Source organism: Scophthalmus maximus, chromosome 2, assembly GCF_022379125.1.
Source record: "Scophthalmus maximus strain ysfricsl-2021 chromosome 2, ASM2237912v1, whole genome shotgun sequence".
Lineage (NCBI taxonomy): Eukaryota > Metazoa > Chordata > Actinopteri > Pleuronectiformes > Scophthalmidae > Scophthalmus > Scophthalmus maximus.
In genome coordinates, this window is record NC_061516.1 from 231,404 (window position 1) to 246,957 (window position 15,554).

General features: G+C 40.5%; 3 protein-coding genes across 3 annotated transcripts; 2 read left to right on the forward strand and 1 right to left on the reverse strand.

Annotated features, from left to right (window-relative positions):
- Positions 1-1,071: 1,071 nt before the first annotated feature.
- On the forward strand, positions 1,072-9,715 carry LOC118300774 (ubiquitin thioesterase OTUB1). The gene is made up of 7 exons (XM_035625502.2): positions 1,072-1,201; positions 2,515-2,576; positions 4,333-4,431; positions 4,556-4,674; positions 6,085-6,169; positions 8,771-8,965; positions 9,108-9,715. The coding sequence occupies exons 1-7, from the start codon at positions 1,159-1,161 to the stop codon at positions 9,303-9,305; spliced, it is 801 nt and encodes a 266-aa protein (XP_035481395.1). The 5' UTR covers positions 1,072-1,158; the 3' UTR covers positions 9,306-9,715.
- Positions 9,716-10,506: 791 nt separating this feature from the next.
- On the forward strand, positions 10,507-11,932 carry cskmt (citrate synthase lysine methyltransferase). Its single transcript, XM_035625504.2, has 2 exons — positions 10,507-10,667; positions 11,181-11,932. Exons 1-2 carry the CDS (start codon positions 10,583-10,585, stop codon positions 11,870-11,872), a joined length of 777 nt encoding a protein of 258 aa, XP_035481397.2. The 5' UTR covers positions 10,507-10,582; the 3' UTR covers positions 11,873-11,932.
- A 495-nt stretch (positions 11,933-12,427) lies between these two features.
- LOC118300776 (ependymin) lies at positions 12,428-15,146 on the reverse strand. The gene is made up of 6 exons (XM_035625505.1): positions 14,969-15,146; positions 14,736-14,770; positions 14,398-14,532; positions 14,120-14,312; positions 13,852-13,936; positions 12,428-13,120 (listed from the first exon to the last, which is right to left on the reverse strand). Exons 1-6 carry the CDS (start codon positions 15,033-15,035, stop codon positions 13,006-13,008), a joined length of 630 nt encoding a protein of 209 aa, XP_035481398.1. The 5' UTR covers positions 15,036-15,146; the 3' UTR covers positions 12,428-13,005.
- Positions 15,147-15,554: the final 408 nt, after the last annotated feature.

The window sequence follows — 15,554 nt, forward strand, 5'->3', positions numbered from 1 at the left end:
TTGGTAAAAGCAATGTGCCACATTGTCCAGTGGCACCCAACAGGTGAGAGCAGCAGATAAATGCTAATATGTTCAATGCACGTATTTGTTGCAGATAGTGCCCCCTGATGAGTACTGCTGGAAGGTGCAGGGACCTGAACTAAGCCCTGCAAAACTACACATGCATTCCACTGTGATTTGGGAAAAGTGATCTTCTTGGGCTCATGCCTGGGTTTTCATATAAGTTGAGGGTTATATATGGTTGTCAGCTTTTATTGACGGGTTGAAATAAATGCGCATGTTTAAAAAAAAAAAGTGCACTAAAAGGTCATATGCCAATATAGGCAATCCTGTTTTCTTAATTATCACAATATGGTTGAAAATATTTGTAGTGGTTTTCTTAAAGATTTTGATGCAGTGTCTCAAAATGACCCATCATGACATACAGTAATAAGATACAGTGAAAAGGTAAATTCTCAAACAAATTTGGTGGTTCCCCACTTTGCCTAGTTGGGAATCCAGCGTTGAGCTTCAGTTTAGTGACCTCTGATGAATCGAGGGGTCTTTTCAATGTCTCTAACAGCATCAGTTCAACTGGGCCAATTAATCACAATGGGACAATGTGCATTATGTTGCCTGAACATCTTGGTTATAAGTTTCATCAGACGTCGTTGTTGATTAGTATTCATTCATTCATCGTCTACCGCTTTATCCATTTAAGGGTCGCGGGGGGTCGCTGGAGCCAATCCCAGCTAACATTGCGAGAGGCGGGGTACACCCTGGACAGGTCGCCAGCCTATCACAGGGCCACAGACAGAGACGGACAACCATTCACTCTCACATTCACACCTACGGTCAATTTAGAGTCTCCAATGAACCTAACCCCATTCTGCATGTCTTTGGACTGTGGGAGGAAGCCGGAGAACCCGGAGAGAACCCACGCATACACGGGGAGAACATGCAAACTCCACACAGAAAGGCCTTGGTTGCTTGCTGTGAGGCGAAGGTGCTAACCACTACACCACCGTGCAGCCTGTTGATTATTACAATTCACATAAATAAATTAATAGATTACTAGATAAATTAAGGAATTGATACACTTTTATTTGTTGATCACCGCCCGGAAGTGGGTAACGGGTGACGTCACGCAGAAGGAGGAAACAGATCTCGACAGCTAAGATGGCGGAGGAGAAGCAGGAATCATCACAGAAAGAGATGGAGGGTGAGGGAAACCGTTACAACAGAAAATATCCAACGAGCAGCGCGGTTGTTTCTCTTGCTTGTGTGGCGAGTGTCCGCTCGGCGTGTGAACCCCTGCCCTGTGCGTGATAAAAGGGGGTAGGGAGGGGGGCTCACATAGGGCTACGATGGGGACGTATAGAGGCCAGGGCTTGTTGGCTAACGTTAGCTAGCTTAGCTTTGCTACACAAAGAAAAAAAAAATAGCCGCTTCTTTAGTTACTAACGCGGCAGCCTTACATGACAGTGCCGGGGGTTTGGACCCAAGGCGACATTGGAAGTTCAGGTGCAATATTAAAGGCGGAAGAGCACATTTTTGGTGGCGAAAACGACATAATTCGTCGTTACTAGAATGTGTTTTGTTTTCGTACTGCTCAAGCTAGCCAAGTTTAGCTGAGCGACGCTAGCCCGTGTTGTGGATGAACTTGTTTTCCTGTTGACCGCGAGCTAAATGCGACGGTGGTAACTGCAGATGTTGAACGGAAAGACAGTCACCTTCGAAGATGCTTTGTTTTCTTTATATTATTAAAGGATCAATGCACAGATTAACCCCTCTGATTTTTTTTTTACATGCCTCTGTACATTTTTTTTTACAAAAAAAAAATCACCCACCTATTTATTTCAGAAAATTACAATTATTTCAAAGTATTAGAGAATGACTGTACTCACAGGGGAAGCAGCCTATGTGGGGAGCTCCGCTCAATTTTAGTACACGTTGCTACTCCACCTGGTTTCTATGCCTGAGGCGATGCAGGCTGACGTACAGTACCTCTTCATGCAAACTAAACTAACAGCTTTTGGAGATTTCCTTCACTACCTAGTGACCACGACTAATTCAACACAGTAGTGTACAAAACAAGATGAATCAAAATTATTTTCACTCTGCGTTTCTGAGTGGTCATATTGCATTGCAGGTGGATAATGCTACAAGATGTTTGAGCAGTATTTTGTAGATTGTAAAGGTAGGTTTATGTATGTAATCTGCATACATAAACTGTATAAAAACTTCGTTATATGTATGAAAGTTGCTCCTGCAACAATTGTTCCCTGGTCAGCTGAAATGCCTTATTGATAATAAGTATATCTTTATTTAACAGTGTCTTATGTCTCTTCTCTTTCAAGTTTTTGTAACATTGCAACAATGAAACAGATGGAAGTTTAGACTTGACCAGCTTTTCACTCTGATGTGCCTGACAAAACACTGTCCTCAAACAATCTCGGCCAACACATCGGCCTATCAATCTCCCCTGTGAGTATCGACTCCTCAAGCCTAATTTGTCATCATCTTTTCTTACAGGAGTGAACTGTCTCGCATATGATGAGGCCATAATTGCTCAACAGGACAGAATTCAGCAGGAGGTGAGAAAGCCCTTTCGATAAGAAATGCCATTATTTTGGGAAAGATTTGAAGTTTTGTCATCATTCTTTCTCAGAGAAACTGGATGAACAAGCTTCCACATAGCACTGAATATTTTAATAAGGATAAACACACAATATTTAATTTTTAAAGCGCTTTTCATGAACCCAAAGCGCTGAAACTGATGTGCGAACATAACTGAACCAATCATGCAGCTACCAGCACCAAATAAAATGTATTTCTTTGTTTCCCTAATGATTTCCCTTTAATTGAGTTACAACTAATGCTATTTCCTGAGGATATTTTAATATATCAGAAGATTTTTCCTCACAATTTTAAGACCATAATTCTGTCTGTATTATGATTTTCATTTAATTTCCACTGTCATACAAAGGTTTTGTGTTCTTCAAAGAAATTAAGTTAATTTTAAGACATATATTTTATATTTAAGGGCAGCAGAGAGGCTACTCTCCACTGCTGGAGACATCTTACTAATCCTGCTAGTTATTCAAGAAATCTGTCTGATGACTAAGTCGCTTTGGACAAAAGCGTCAGCAAAATGAATGTAATGTTATCTGTCTGTCTGTCAGTCTGTCAGTCATAGCTCAAGAGGTGTTCATCTTATTAGCCTGACATTTGGTGTATGTGATATGTAGGGCCCAAGAAAGTGCAGCATTGAATTTGGACACGTGTTACTTTCAGTATCGATACATTTTTATTAATAGCTGTTCAGCGCTTTGGAGCTTGGACTAAACGTAAGATACGTTGTCAATACAACAACAACCAGTTCACAGGAACAGCACGTTCAGCAAGTGAAAAGCAGTTTGTGCAGCAGCTTTCAAAAAGAAAACTGCAACCAGCAAACAGCCCGCTCCATACATGCATGTTGAGAATGGCCACTACACCAGTAACGTTAATTACAACACAGCGGAGCTCTCCACCTCCCCCGGCATGAGCACACCTACAACATGAAGAGTAGTGCCGGACTGCGTGACAGACTGAGAGCTGCTCTGCTGAAGCGACGGTGCAATACACTCATTCGCGTCTAATCGCGTCTTTGCATTGACTTTTGTAAGTACTCTATAATTGCCTGAATAATTTGCGTCACGTTTGGTGTGAACGCACCTTTAGAGATCTTTTATGTTACTATGAGAAGTGTAAAAATATTTAAGGCTTGTTGTGAGTCTATGGCGCAACCAATTAGACTATGGTGGGCTGCCACAGTCTAGTCAATGTATCGGGAAAAAACGAGGGGTTATTTGATTTTTGTTTCAAATTAGAAAAATTTAAATTGAAATACAAGGCATTTTCTTTATCTATTTTGAATAACAAAAAATAAAATCACTAGAAACAGAAGCGAGCAAAGGACTGTTTTCTCATATTCTCAGTAGTTGAACTGGTGAATGACTTTGATGGCAGGTTAGTTGTTTTCATGGACCTCAATTAGGAGGATGTGAGCTGGACAGAGCGATCAAATTGATTTTGGATCTCAATGTGGACACTGGAGATACATATGAATACCAGTTGTAAATGTCATCAGGTTAAAACCATATCTGGGTACAGATATAATTTAATGCCAGGTGTGAATAGAGCCTATGAAACTTGTCATAGGTTTTGGAATTGGACAATCTGTTTGAATGACAAATATACATCTATCTTTTTGATGGTCATTATAACAACTGGTCAGCAGAGAATCACTCATGAGTTAAGTTGTTTTCAGTTCATGTATCAATTTAAATTTTCTGTGTTGTTGTCTAGATAGCCAACAGTAACCCTTTAGTATCGGACAGACAGGACCTGTCAGTTCTGCAGAGGGAGTATGCGGATGACGACACAGTTTATCAGCTCAAGATCAAGGTCAGTCTCCACAAAACAAAACTCTATTACTGAAATACTCAAATAAAGTCTTACCATATGATATTTTATTTGTATTTTTTTTTTTTTACAATATGGTATAATTCTTCTTGATTTTTATTTGTAGGACCTTCACAAAAAATACTCGTACATCCGTAAGACGCGACCAGATGGGAATTGTTTCTACAGAGCCTTTGGTTTCGCACATCTCGAGTCCCATCTAGATGACAGCAAAGAACTTCAGAAGTGAGTCACTGTTTGGGCTGTAGAAGCTTTTGGTTTCAAGACAAAAATTTATGCCACTGTCATCTTGAGCTATAGAAGTCTCTTCGGCACATTTTTGTCTTCTTGTGGCTGCATTTTAGTGCAGACTGCAGATTTCTCAGGCGGCGATCAGTGTGCCTGTCCTCCTGTAATCTTTGGGTTTCTGGAGCCAAATATTTTTTTCTTGAAACTTCACAACTATGTTAATCAGGTAGTGAAATGGTGCTTGTTGATATTTTGGGCTTCTTGCAATTTGAAATGTTTTCTCTATTTCCAATCCAATGATTGACATGGCCAAATTGAGTGTAGGTTCTCAACTCTGAACTTTTCACCAATAAAGAACAGAAAGATACCACACATCTCACATATCACTGTCCCTGAATCGTAGGAACACTCAATACTGTAAACCTTCACACCGAATTAACCTTACATACTGGAATGATCATAAAACATAATCTTGTTTTAAGCATGCCTTGCTGTATTTATGATTATTCTCATATAAAACAATATTCCATGTCTGTGTGTACCTTTCTAATTTGTATGCGTAATAAAAACCCATCGACTTTTTATCACTGAGGGAAATACTATGACTTCAGATAACTGTGATAAAACCAAATAATCTGCTCTTTCAATTTTTGTGGGATTTTTGTGTTTTAGAATGTTGTGGCCTTAAATGCCTGATTTCATATTTTCCAAACAGAAAAGTTGCCATGCATGATACAATGATTTTGTGTTTTTTTATATAATCTGAGCGGAAATAGTGATCAGTATGTCAGTCCATCCGTGTGTGGAGCAGCCATTGAGTACCATATGATTATGTTAATGCAGTATTGAAGTTGTACCTTGAAATTTTGGGTTAGCTGGAAAATGAAAGTTGCAAAAATAGTCGCAATATTCTTTTTATAAAACTTTCCCACCATATTTTTATGTTAGGCTTTTTATCACACATGCAAACACATTACATACACATTAGTAGCTATAACAAATGTTAGCTCTGTCATGGAGATTTGTGTGTCTGCTTTTGTGCAGAACATCATGAATTTGTTGTGCGCAGTCAAATTTTTTGTTGGTAAATGTGAAATGTTTGTGTCACTTACTGTACATGTTTATGGCTCAACATTTTGCGCAGATGAAATTGCGAGGCTGCACAGAATTGACTGGGAACGGTTGAATTTGTGTTAATTGTTGCAATCATCATCATTTAATAGTTTTACACAAATCTGAGCCGTGCAGGATCAGTACCTCATGTATGCAGTCAGCTAACCTTAAGGTGTGCTCCAGTTGTCTGTTATAGTAAAAAATAAATGTTTGCACTATCTTTTTTCCCCAGAAATATTTAAAATCTTAAAGCACCACATAATATAAAGAGTTTTTATTTTCTTGTCTCTCAAGGTTCAAAGCCGTTGCATCAAAAAGTAAACTGGACTTGGTTAATGAAGGCTTCACCGAGTTTACCATTGAAGACTTCCACAATACTGTGAGTTTCCTGCACAAGGACATACCCGAAATGCATTATTCTGATTTTGCTGCTCAAGTAGAATGTTACGATATTGTATATTAAAGTTAACAGTGTGGGGTGTGTGAAAGGGCTTTTTGTAATGCTGCTGTGAATTAGTTTTCAGAAAAGCCTCCGTGTATGGTTTATTCTGATTGTAAAGTACATACACTGGGCCTCATACAAGAACCGTTCGTACGCACAAATGTGTTCTTAAACCGCATGTAAGAGTGATCAGAATTCCCGCAAACATCTTTTTTTTCGTATTTTAAGTAAATATACGTAAAGAATGGACTAGTGGTCGAGACTTGTCGTAGGAGTCACAAAATTAGTCTGCTGTTAATCTAACCATGTTTTTCCCCTTAAGATTCACTTTGAAGCAATTATGCATATTTTTATTAAATTAAATGTAAAAAATATATATAATCGTTTAATCAATATATGTTTCCGCACGGATGATTATTACCGTCGCACCGCGGGCTTCTGCTGTGGTCGCTGCAGTGAAGATTTACGGGCCGACGCGGATTATAAATGAATGAAGAGAGCGAAAAAAAAACTGTGAAACAGGCGGAAGAAAACGACAGAATGTGTCCAAAGTTTGGAGATTTTACGCTTAAAAAAAACATAAGCTCGGTCCGTTGTTGCCCTCGGAGCAGGCCGGCGGGAGGTGCGGCGCTTTGAGTGGAGGTTTTAAGGAATTTTCGTCTATCCTCCCTGAGAAACTCTTAAGATGAGTCTTCTCAGCCACCAAGCCATGTAATTTTATCTATGGCAAGCCGAAACAATCAGAGAGCAACTGATGACTCACTCGAGGTGTCATAGTCGCAGGGAGATGAAGACATTACTCAAAGCTAAATACACTACAGAGACCAGATATGGGCTAACTATCTTGGGACGCCGAACACTGTGAACCTGTTGATCTGTGTAGCGAACCGGAAGTCTCTTCAATATTGAGCTCTTATAATACATACTTCTGCTTAAGACATCCACGGTTTCCGTCTTCCTGAATCAGCATTCACTCCATCAATTATTCCATTTCAGAGGTGACTATGGCTCCTGAGTGGCGTAACTCCTGTTGTGAATGGGCCAGTGCGTGGAGTATATGCGTACTGTGTACGTACGTGCGTGTAGCGAGAGAGCGACATGAGAGAGAGAAAAGGAGCAGAGCAGCTAGAAGTCCGGTATGGCATGCTAGCAGCAGATGTGCAGTAAATGTTACATCTGATTTCCAGTAATAAATGCAGCAATGCCACGGTACCACACAGAAGTCTCTGTGTGTCTGTTCACCGTGCTGTCGGAGGGAAAATAAGGGGTTGGTCCCGGAGCAGAGAAACTATCTCCGTGTTCCCAGACTACGGTCCGGACAACAGGCAGGATAAAAGATCAACACTCCTCTCAATTAAGCAAAAGTATTTTTTATCAGATAACTTGAGTAATAGATAGAATAATCGGTAGAACACTCGGTAGAATACTTGTTTACTTAAATAATCGATGGCTGCCTCCCTATTGGCATGCGCACAGAGCTGCTGGCTTCGATGTCAGTTGTTTATTGTCACCATGCATATTATTTTCACATCATCTACCAAAAATGTATTCAAATCAGCTCTTGACATCTCCAGTCAACCTGCAGACAAAACAGGAGCATCATAAGCGCCATATGCGCACTCATGCCGTGGTAAAGCGCACAGTTGGTGATGTGAGGGCAGGTGGATGACACAACTGTGAGTTGCTTTAAATGCCAGAGAAGAAATGTAAAATAATTATAGCATGCTGCGTTTTTGTGGTATATTGCAATGAACGAAAGTGCACTACTGATCGAGCACCAGCTAAAACATGTACAAATCGCTGGTTATGGCACGTATTTTTTCACCCACATCAGTGACGGCGACCTCAGCTAGCCCTCCCTGCAGTCATCGATTATCTTGCTGTGGCCAGGGTTTTTTTTTTTTATAAGCCATTTTGATATCAATGCATTTCCTCTTTATTTCAGTGACACTGCAACTCACAGGTGACTCAGTATTAACAGATCTGCTTTAGTCCGTCACTTAACTCCTGCTGATGCTGCTATGGTATATACTTTCTGGATCTGTGAAAACAACTTAAATCTCCGATCGCGTAAACTTCTTCTTTCTACTCTTTCACACTGTTTTCATGAATGAAGTCTTCCTGACATGGAGCAGGAAGCAAAACCTTATGTGGTATTTTCGGGGCGTTGATTATGCTTATATGCGATCCGCGGGCGAGCTGGCTCAAATACGCACAGGTGACATTCATCCTGTTTAGGCACGAAATTTACACATTTTTCTGAAGATAGAAGCGTTTGATGAATCCAACGAGGCCTGTTCGTAAGAAATCACAGTACGAACGGATGTAGGAGACGTTAAGAATTAGAATACAAATATGTTCTTGCATGAGGCCCATTGTCTTACATCCTTGTTGGTAGTTGTGTAGTTGAAGCCTTTCTCTGCCACTTCTGAATGTCATTTGCAAAGCCATCTTGAGCAGACAAAACACGTTTGGTAAATTGGCAAGCTGGATGCGAACATAACAGTCTGATGAAGTGTATAATGTCCTTCCTCCAAGTTCATGGACCTGATCGAGCTGTGCGAGAAACAACCGAGTCTGCAGGAGCTGCTGAGCTCATTCAATGACCAGAATGTGTCGGACTATGTGGTCGTGTACCTGCGACTGCTCACCTCAGGCTTCCTGCAGCGAGAGCATTGCTTCTTCCAGCATTTCATAGAGGGAGGACGCTCTGTGAAGGAATTCTGTCAGCAGGTGGGTTATTTTTATTAAATTTTAAATCCAAAGGTTGCTACCATTGTCAACTATTCTTCCGTAAATAATAATGGTTTACAGTAACTGTTTTACTGTGAAAACCACCTCACATGTTTCTTTTTGTCTTTTTGTCTTTTCCAAGGAGGTAGAGCCAATGTCTAAAGAAAGTGACCACATTCACATCATCGCCTTAGCCCAGGCCCTGAACGTATCCATCCTGGTGGAGTACATGGATAGAGGAGAGGGTGGAACAGTCAATCACCACGTCTTCCCTGAAGGCGGCGACCCACGCATCTTCCTCCTCTACAGACCTGGCCATTACGACATCTTGTACAAATAACACTCCTGGCCACAGCCCACCTCCTCCTCCTCCTCCTCCTCCTCCTCCTCCTCCTCCTGCTGTATGCTACAGCAGTGGGTCGGGGGAAATAAAAAACAAACTTCAACAGCCACGTTGATGAAGCATACATATGTGTATGAGATAACACTGTATGTATTTGAAAAAAAAAAATAAAGTTAAATCACATGACATGCCTCCCTTACCCCATTTGACCCAAGTTTCCCCTCAGTCATCACAAAATGGTTAATGGAAAAAAAGAATCCTTGGAAAAATAGAAGTGACTCCAGGCATTTAGAGTTGTACAGGTTTTTTTTTTGTGGTTGTAAATGTTATCTACTTGCTCTATGTTGGATTCTTTTCCTTTGTTAAACTGCGTTTCATTGAGTTTTATTAAAGGGATTTACATCTTATTTTCTTGTCGTGTTGAATTTGGGGCTGCAGTGATTATTGTTGCCATGATCGATTCATGGCTTTAAAAAATAATTATTAGACAAAAAGTGGAAAGAAATAGCAGTTCCTCTCAAATAATTGATTTACAGTGATAGAGAACGTAGTTATACTTCTGAGAAGCTGAAACCATTTTTTTGTACAGTGATTAAAAACAATAATCAAAATTGTTTATATTCTGTCAATTGATTATTATATTCAGTACATTTTAGATATCATTTGAAATTGTATTAAATCCCAAGGCTTGAAGTGGAATAAACACTAAACACCATTCATATATTGTTAAATTTCATAGCGTCATAGCTGTTGCAGCCACATCATCAAACTGGACACCTTCCTATAAAGATTTAATTGATTACATGATAATGCAATTCATGTAATGTAAAAGATTTAATTGATTAAATGATAACTGCAAGAACACTCACTCTGATATATATATATATATATATATATATATATATATATATATATATATATATATATATATATATATATATATATATATAATTTAAATCACAAGCACGGTGCAGCGGTTGTGTTCACGATGGACTCAAAGAGTTTAGCAACTTTTTTTGTTTATGAGCATCGTCATATTCGTACTCTGTGTTTACACCTGAACTCATGCGCAGTCGCGTCATCCCTGCACAGTCTAGCCCCATCAAAGATCGTCAAGTGCAGTAGCAGGCGCTGTCTCGTTAGCGTTTTAGCGGACTCTTAAAATTCGCCTTTCCTGTTGCCAGGAAATACGGTACAGAGTGAGCACTCTTCCGCGGGACAAAATTTAAACGACAAGCGAAGTCCTTGAGGGGAAAAAGAAAAAAGAAAAAAAGATGTCTCCGCTGTTTAAATCTTTGACACTGTTGAGCAGGAGAGTAGCTGTGGCGGCGGGTGTGCGGCACCATTCGTCTCTTATAAGTACGTTCGAACATTGAATCACTCTCTGACTTGACTGAAATGTTTATTGGTGCCAGTAACTGCTGCTAACACATGGCTAACGAAGCAGCTAGCAGCTACAGCGGGTTAGCTAGTGCAATAGACGGTTTGATGCAGTGAACCGAAAGCTTGAAGTGGTTTTAAATGAAATGCTCCTTTACTTAATGTTGAATGTAGTTCTGTGCAGGTTAAACTAAACTCACGTTCACTTCAGAGCTTCATTTGAACACTTGTTTTTTCTTTTTCTGTCAATCATTGGACTCATTTAAAATCAATCAGGTTAAAGAGTATGTTATGCCAAATTCACAAATGACCTCCATTTTTCATAAAAAACAACAACTTTCAAATGAAACTTTTTAAAATTATTTTTTATTTTTAAAAAAATGCACCAAGTCCCATAGAATAACAGAATCATGCAGATATCCGGTTCGGTTGCGTCTGTGTTTCACTGCACGTGTCCACTAAACATAATGAACCCCTTCTGTTTGTGTCCAGCTGAGCTGATGGAAAACATGGATAAGAAAGCAACCTGGGACCGCTTCTACGCCGAGAACCGCAGCCGCGCATCCACCTTTAAAAACTTTGAGTGGTTCTTTGGCTTTGACTCTGTGCGGGACTTCGTTATGCCCCCCTTGCAGCAGCAGCAGCAGCAGTCTCATCCAGATGCCCTGCTCCAGGTCCTGGATATGGGCTGTGGCACTTCGGCATTGGGGCCCTCTATTTACAGACACTCCCCTCACCCGGTGCGGGTCACTTGTGCTGACATTTCCCCCGTAGCCGTGCGACTGATGCAGGAGCACGTTCAAGCCAAAGCTATTAAGCCTCACAGTGCTTCCTCTCGGCTCGAGTTTGTGGAGCTGGACTGCACTCACCTTCACGAGCACTTTGGTCCTAGCAGCGTGGACCTGATAGTCGACAAGGGCACAATGGACGCCTTGTTGAGGTCTAAGGGAGGGAAGGGGAAGGCCGGCCTGGTGTTGAGGCAGTGTCTGAAGGTGCTGCGGAGCTCGGGAACCCTGCTCCAGTTCTCCGATGAGGACCCCGATGCCAGGCTGCTGTGGCTGGAGACTGAAGCCCAGGAGCAGGGGGTCATGGCGGCAGAGGTTGGGGTGCAGGAGGTCGGGGAGTTAAGGGGAGTGTGTTACTACTGCTACCAAGTGACTCCGCGCTGTATTATACAGCAGTAACAATTCATAAAGTCAAACCAATAAATTATTCGAAAAATTATTGTAAAAAGAAAAAAAATGGTGTATGTTTTATTCTTGATTAGTTTTAACCTTTATTTATTTTAAATCTAAAAATTATCTCATGAGACAAATGATGTGTTTAGTTATTTAAAACACACACACACACACACACACACACACACACACACACATACACACACACACACACACTATGAAGCACAGTGAGGTGTGTGTGATCTCATCTAAACATCTAAACCCATTGACTACTTTTCTTTGAATACTCGTCATTGGAGAAGAGTTTGCCAGTCCCTCTTTTTACTTGGTATCTGCTGCTATCTAGTGGCCAGCAGTCCGTCCCATCCAGCGTGACAGTAGGAGAGTTAAGTGGACTGCCAGTTATGAACAAAGAAAATACAAGCAAATAGACAAAAAGAAAGGTGCATATAAAAACAAATGTCACCACTTTGACAACACAGAGAATTTCTCATAAAAGAAATCGTAAATAGGTAGAGAAAACAGATAATATAAGTTATTTCTAAATGATTTCATACCAAGACGAGTGCTAAATCATTTTATTATTACAAATCAGTATTGTGAATTACATGGTCAAGTTGGTTAAATCATTCTTGATTCGCCCCACGTAAACATACAAATGTATGTGCTGACAGACAGTAAGGCTCTAGGCATTGGTTCTCATTCATCAGGTCAACATTTTAATTCATTCATTACTTTGCTTTGTGATTAAATGCCTGCTAAACTATTGGCCTTCCCATTGCATTGAACTCTGGTTAATACATTGTCAGAAATATTCTTGTGTTTTTAATATTACTTATTTATGGTATCTAAATGAATAATTATCTCAAAGGGATTTTAGTATCTGGCAAATATTATAATGTCTCACTTCTGCTGTAATTGCTCAATCAGTTGTTAATACACACAAACAAATAAGAAAATATCAAACCTACGACAAACGTACTCATTTAAATTTGATTGAAAAAAATTTGTATCAATTGAACCCACGTGCCACTACACCAAGGACTGACTAAAAAGTAAAATGCAGAGCAAAGAGAATCGTGCACAGTGGTCATGATCATGTTGCACTATATACATTTCTGAAATATAGCCGTGTGTTTTTAAAACAGGCTGAAGAAGGTTACTGGCTCCTGTCTCTCCAGACATGCGCCCTTGCAGAAAGATGGAGGGATGAGATCCTCAGGGTCTACGAGTCCGATGACGTTGTTATAAAAGCTAAAGGTGGAATACAAAGAAGCACACATGCTGAAACCAGGCAAAAGCTCTTGAGGAACCCAAGAAGCTCCAGAAATACTGTGCAGAGTTCTGGGAGGAAGTGACAGTTGTCTAAAAAAAATCTCTAAAACTGTAATGCAACAGTATAAAAGTGACTTTAAGATCCAGTGTGTAGGACTTAGGGGGATCTATTTGCAGAAAAAGTATATAATATCAATAATTATGTTTTAATTTGGGTATTATCACCTGAACCTAAAAACCATTGGTATGGGTTGTTTTTTTTAACCTCAGAATGAGCCCTTCGTATCTACATCGGGAGCAGGTCCTCTTCCACGGATTCTGCCATGTTGTTTCTAGATTAGTTCAGAATGGACAAACCAAACACTTGCCCCAGAAAGGGCCTTTTGAGTTTTAATGTTACCTGAAGGCCAATGCAGGCTCCCCATACAGACACCAATAGATGCCACTAAATCCTAAACGCTGAACCTCTGAAGCTACATTTTGACATTTTGAGAAATGTCTCATATTCCCATTATTGCCAAGAGACAACTGAGAAAACCATCAATTCTCTCACAGGGTTTACAGTTGAGTCGAGCACATAACACCTCATAAAAAACCTAAAATATATTTTTTTGTATTGTCGTATTGAATCACACTCTTCTATGATTTCTTTCTTACAAGTTTCTTTGACATGACATAATGGCAATTACACATTGAAGTGATGCACTGACCTGGTCACTACCCAGCCACTGCTGCTGTGTACCAGAGTGGTGACTGGAATACATCCAAACTCAGTGACGGTGCTCATGTACTCTGCTGCAGATACAGAAGTGGAATCACGAGGAAGACGTGGTACAAAAACCAGACGAGCAGGTTCATGAAAATCAAAAAACATGACAAAGGAACAATTACAGAAGGTCATGTGCTACATTACCCAACGTGACTTTGTAAGCACTGACTGCCTGATTTTCCTTTAGTCTCGTTTCCTCTTTTCCCTACCTTTTCCCTCCTTTGACTGCAGCTCCCCTCCCCAGGTGTTGACCAGGACCCCCTGACCTGGGCCAGAGGAGCTGCCCAACACTACCTGTCCCAGCAGGGAAGAGTTTGTAGGGACTGCCAGCGGGTGGAAGTCGTCATTCAGTGGCTTCTTGCAGCACGAGCGGGCCTTGTAGTTAATCTCGTACATAACACCCTGCAGGACAGAACTTCATGAGTCAGTTAACTGTGAATCCTCCTAATATCTCCTAATGTACATATCGCCGCTGCGTTGTCATTACCTGTCTGTAGAGTAGAAGTACATCACGGTGGAAGGTCTTGTTTTTGTAAGTCCCAAAATCTCTGAGGCGGATGCGCTCTCCCAGTGCATCGTAGCTGTACTTGGCGAAGACCATCAGCTGCTCGTTTTGGGTGGACTTTGAAATGAAAACATTTTTCTAACTGTAAATTGTTCATAATATTATTCATGAGAGTTTTCGTGCAACATTACAGCTGTGGCTACTTTGAAAAACAATAGTCCAGTGTATTATCAACAGGCGAATGAAACCTTTCAAATGTATTATTCAGTCTTGGCTTTACACAGTAGCATAAATTACATGTGCAAGAGTTTAGGACTTACGACAGACAAGTGTCCGGTCAGCAGCGGTGGGGATTCTGACAAAATTAAAGGAGTAATTTAATCCAAATGGAGCATTTACATCACGTTTGTCCATAGATAACAATTTTGTCTTTTCACAGTGTTTCCCTCAAACAAGAAAAGAGAACTGAAAAGTTAAGTGCGGCGGCTGGAGACATTCCATGGGAACAAAATTAGATGGACAAATTTACATTAGCCATCTGTGCTGTACTTACCGCATTGTTGTGGTCTCTGAGAGAGGCAGCCCACTGACAGGCAAGAAAACAGGACGAGGACTCTCATGCTTCAGTTAGGCACCGTGTCCTCTGGACAGGGAGGCAAGTATTTGATGCTCACAGCAGCGTTCACTTCCTCATAAAGGTCTGTAGAGATTGCATCCACTGCCAAGCTTTTCTGAGCTAACACGCCTATATCCTGTCAAAAGGAAAGGTCCAGCATGCACTGTACAGTGTTGCCGGAAATGATGATCTGTTCTTCATGTAATTCTGAGTACAAACAAGGAGAACTTTTTCCCGTACAGAGAATGTGCAAGGGAGAATTAAGGTCCATGTGGTCGAACCACAATTCGTTTGATTTGTCTCCTGTCCCCTAAATATCATCTCTACTATCTGACGTAAAACAATTTTTTTGTCATAATCATTTCATTACATCATTTTTGTTCATGTGCACTGACAGAAGCGATATGGAGGGAGAAAAACATCAAGGCACCAAAAGGAGAGAGAAAGATCCAGCTTTTGGCTCGGTAGTGTTGACTGTGGGATTGTGTGTGTATATGTCAGTCTGTCATTATCCATGAAATAT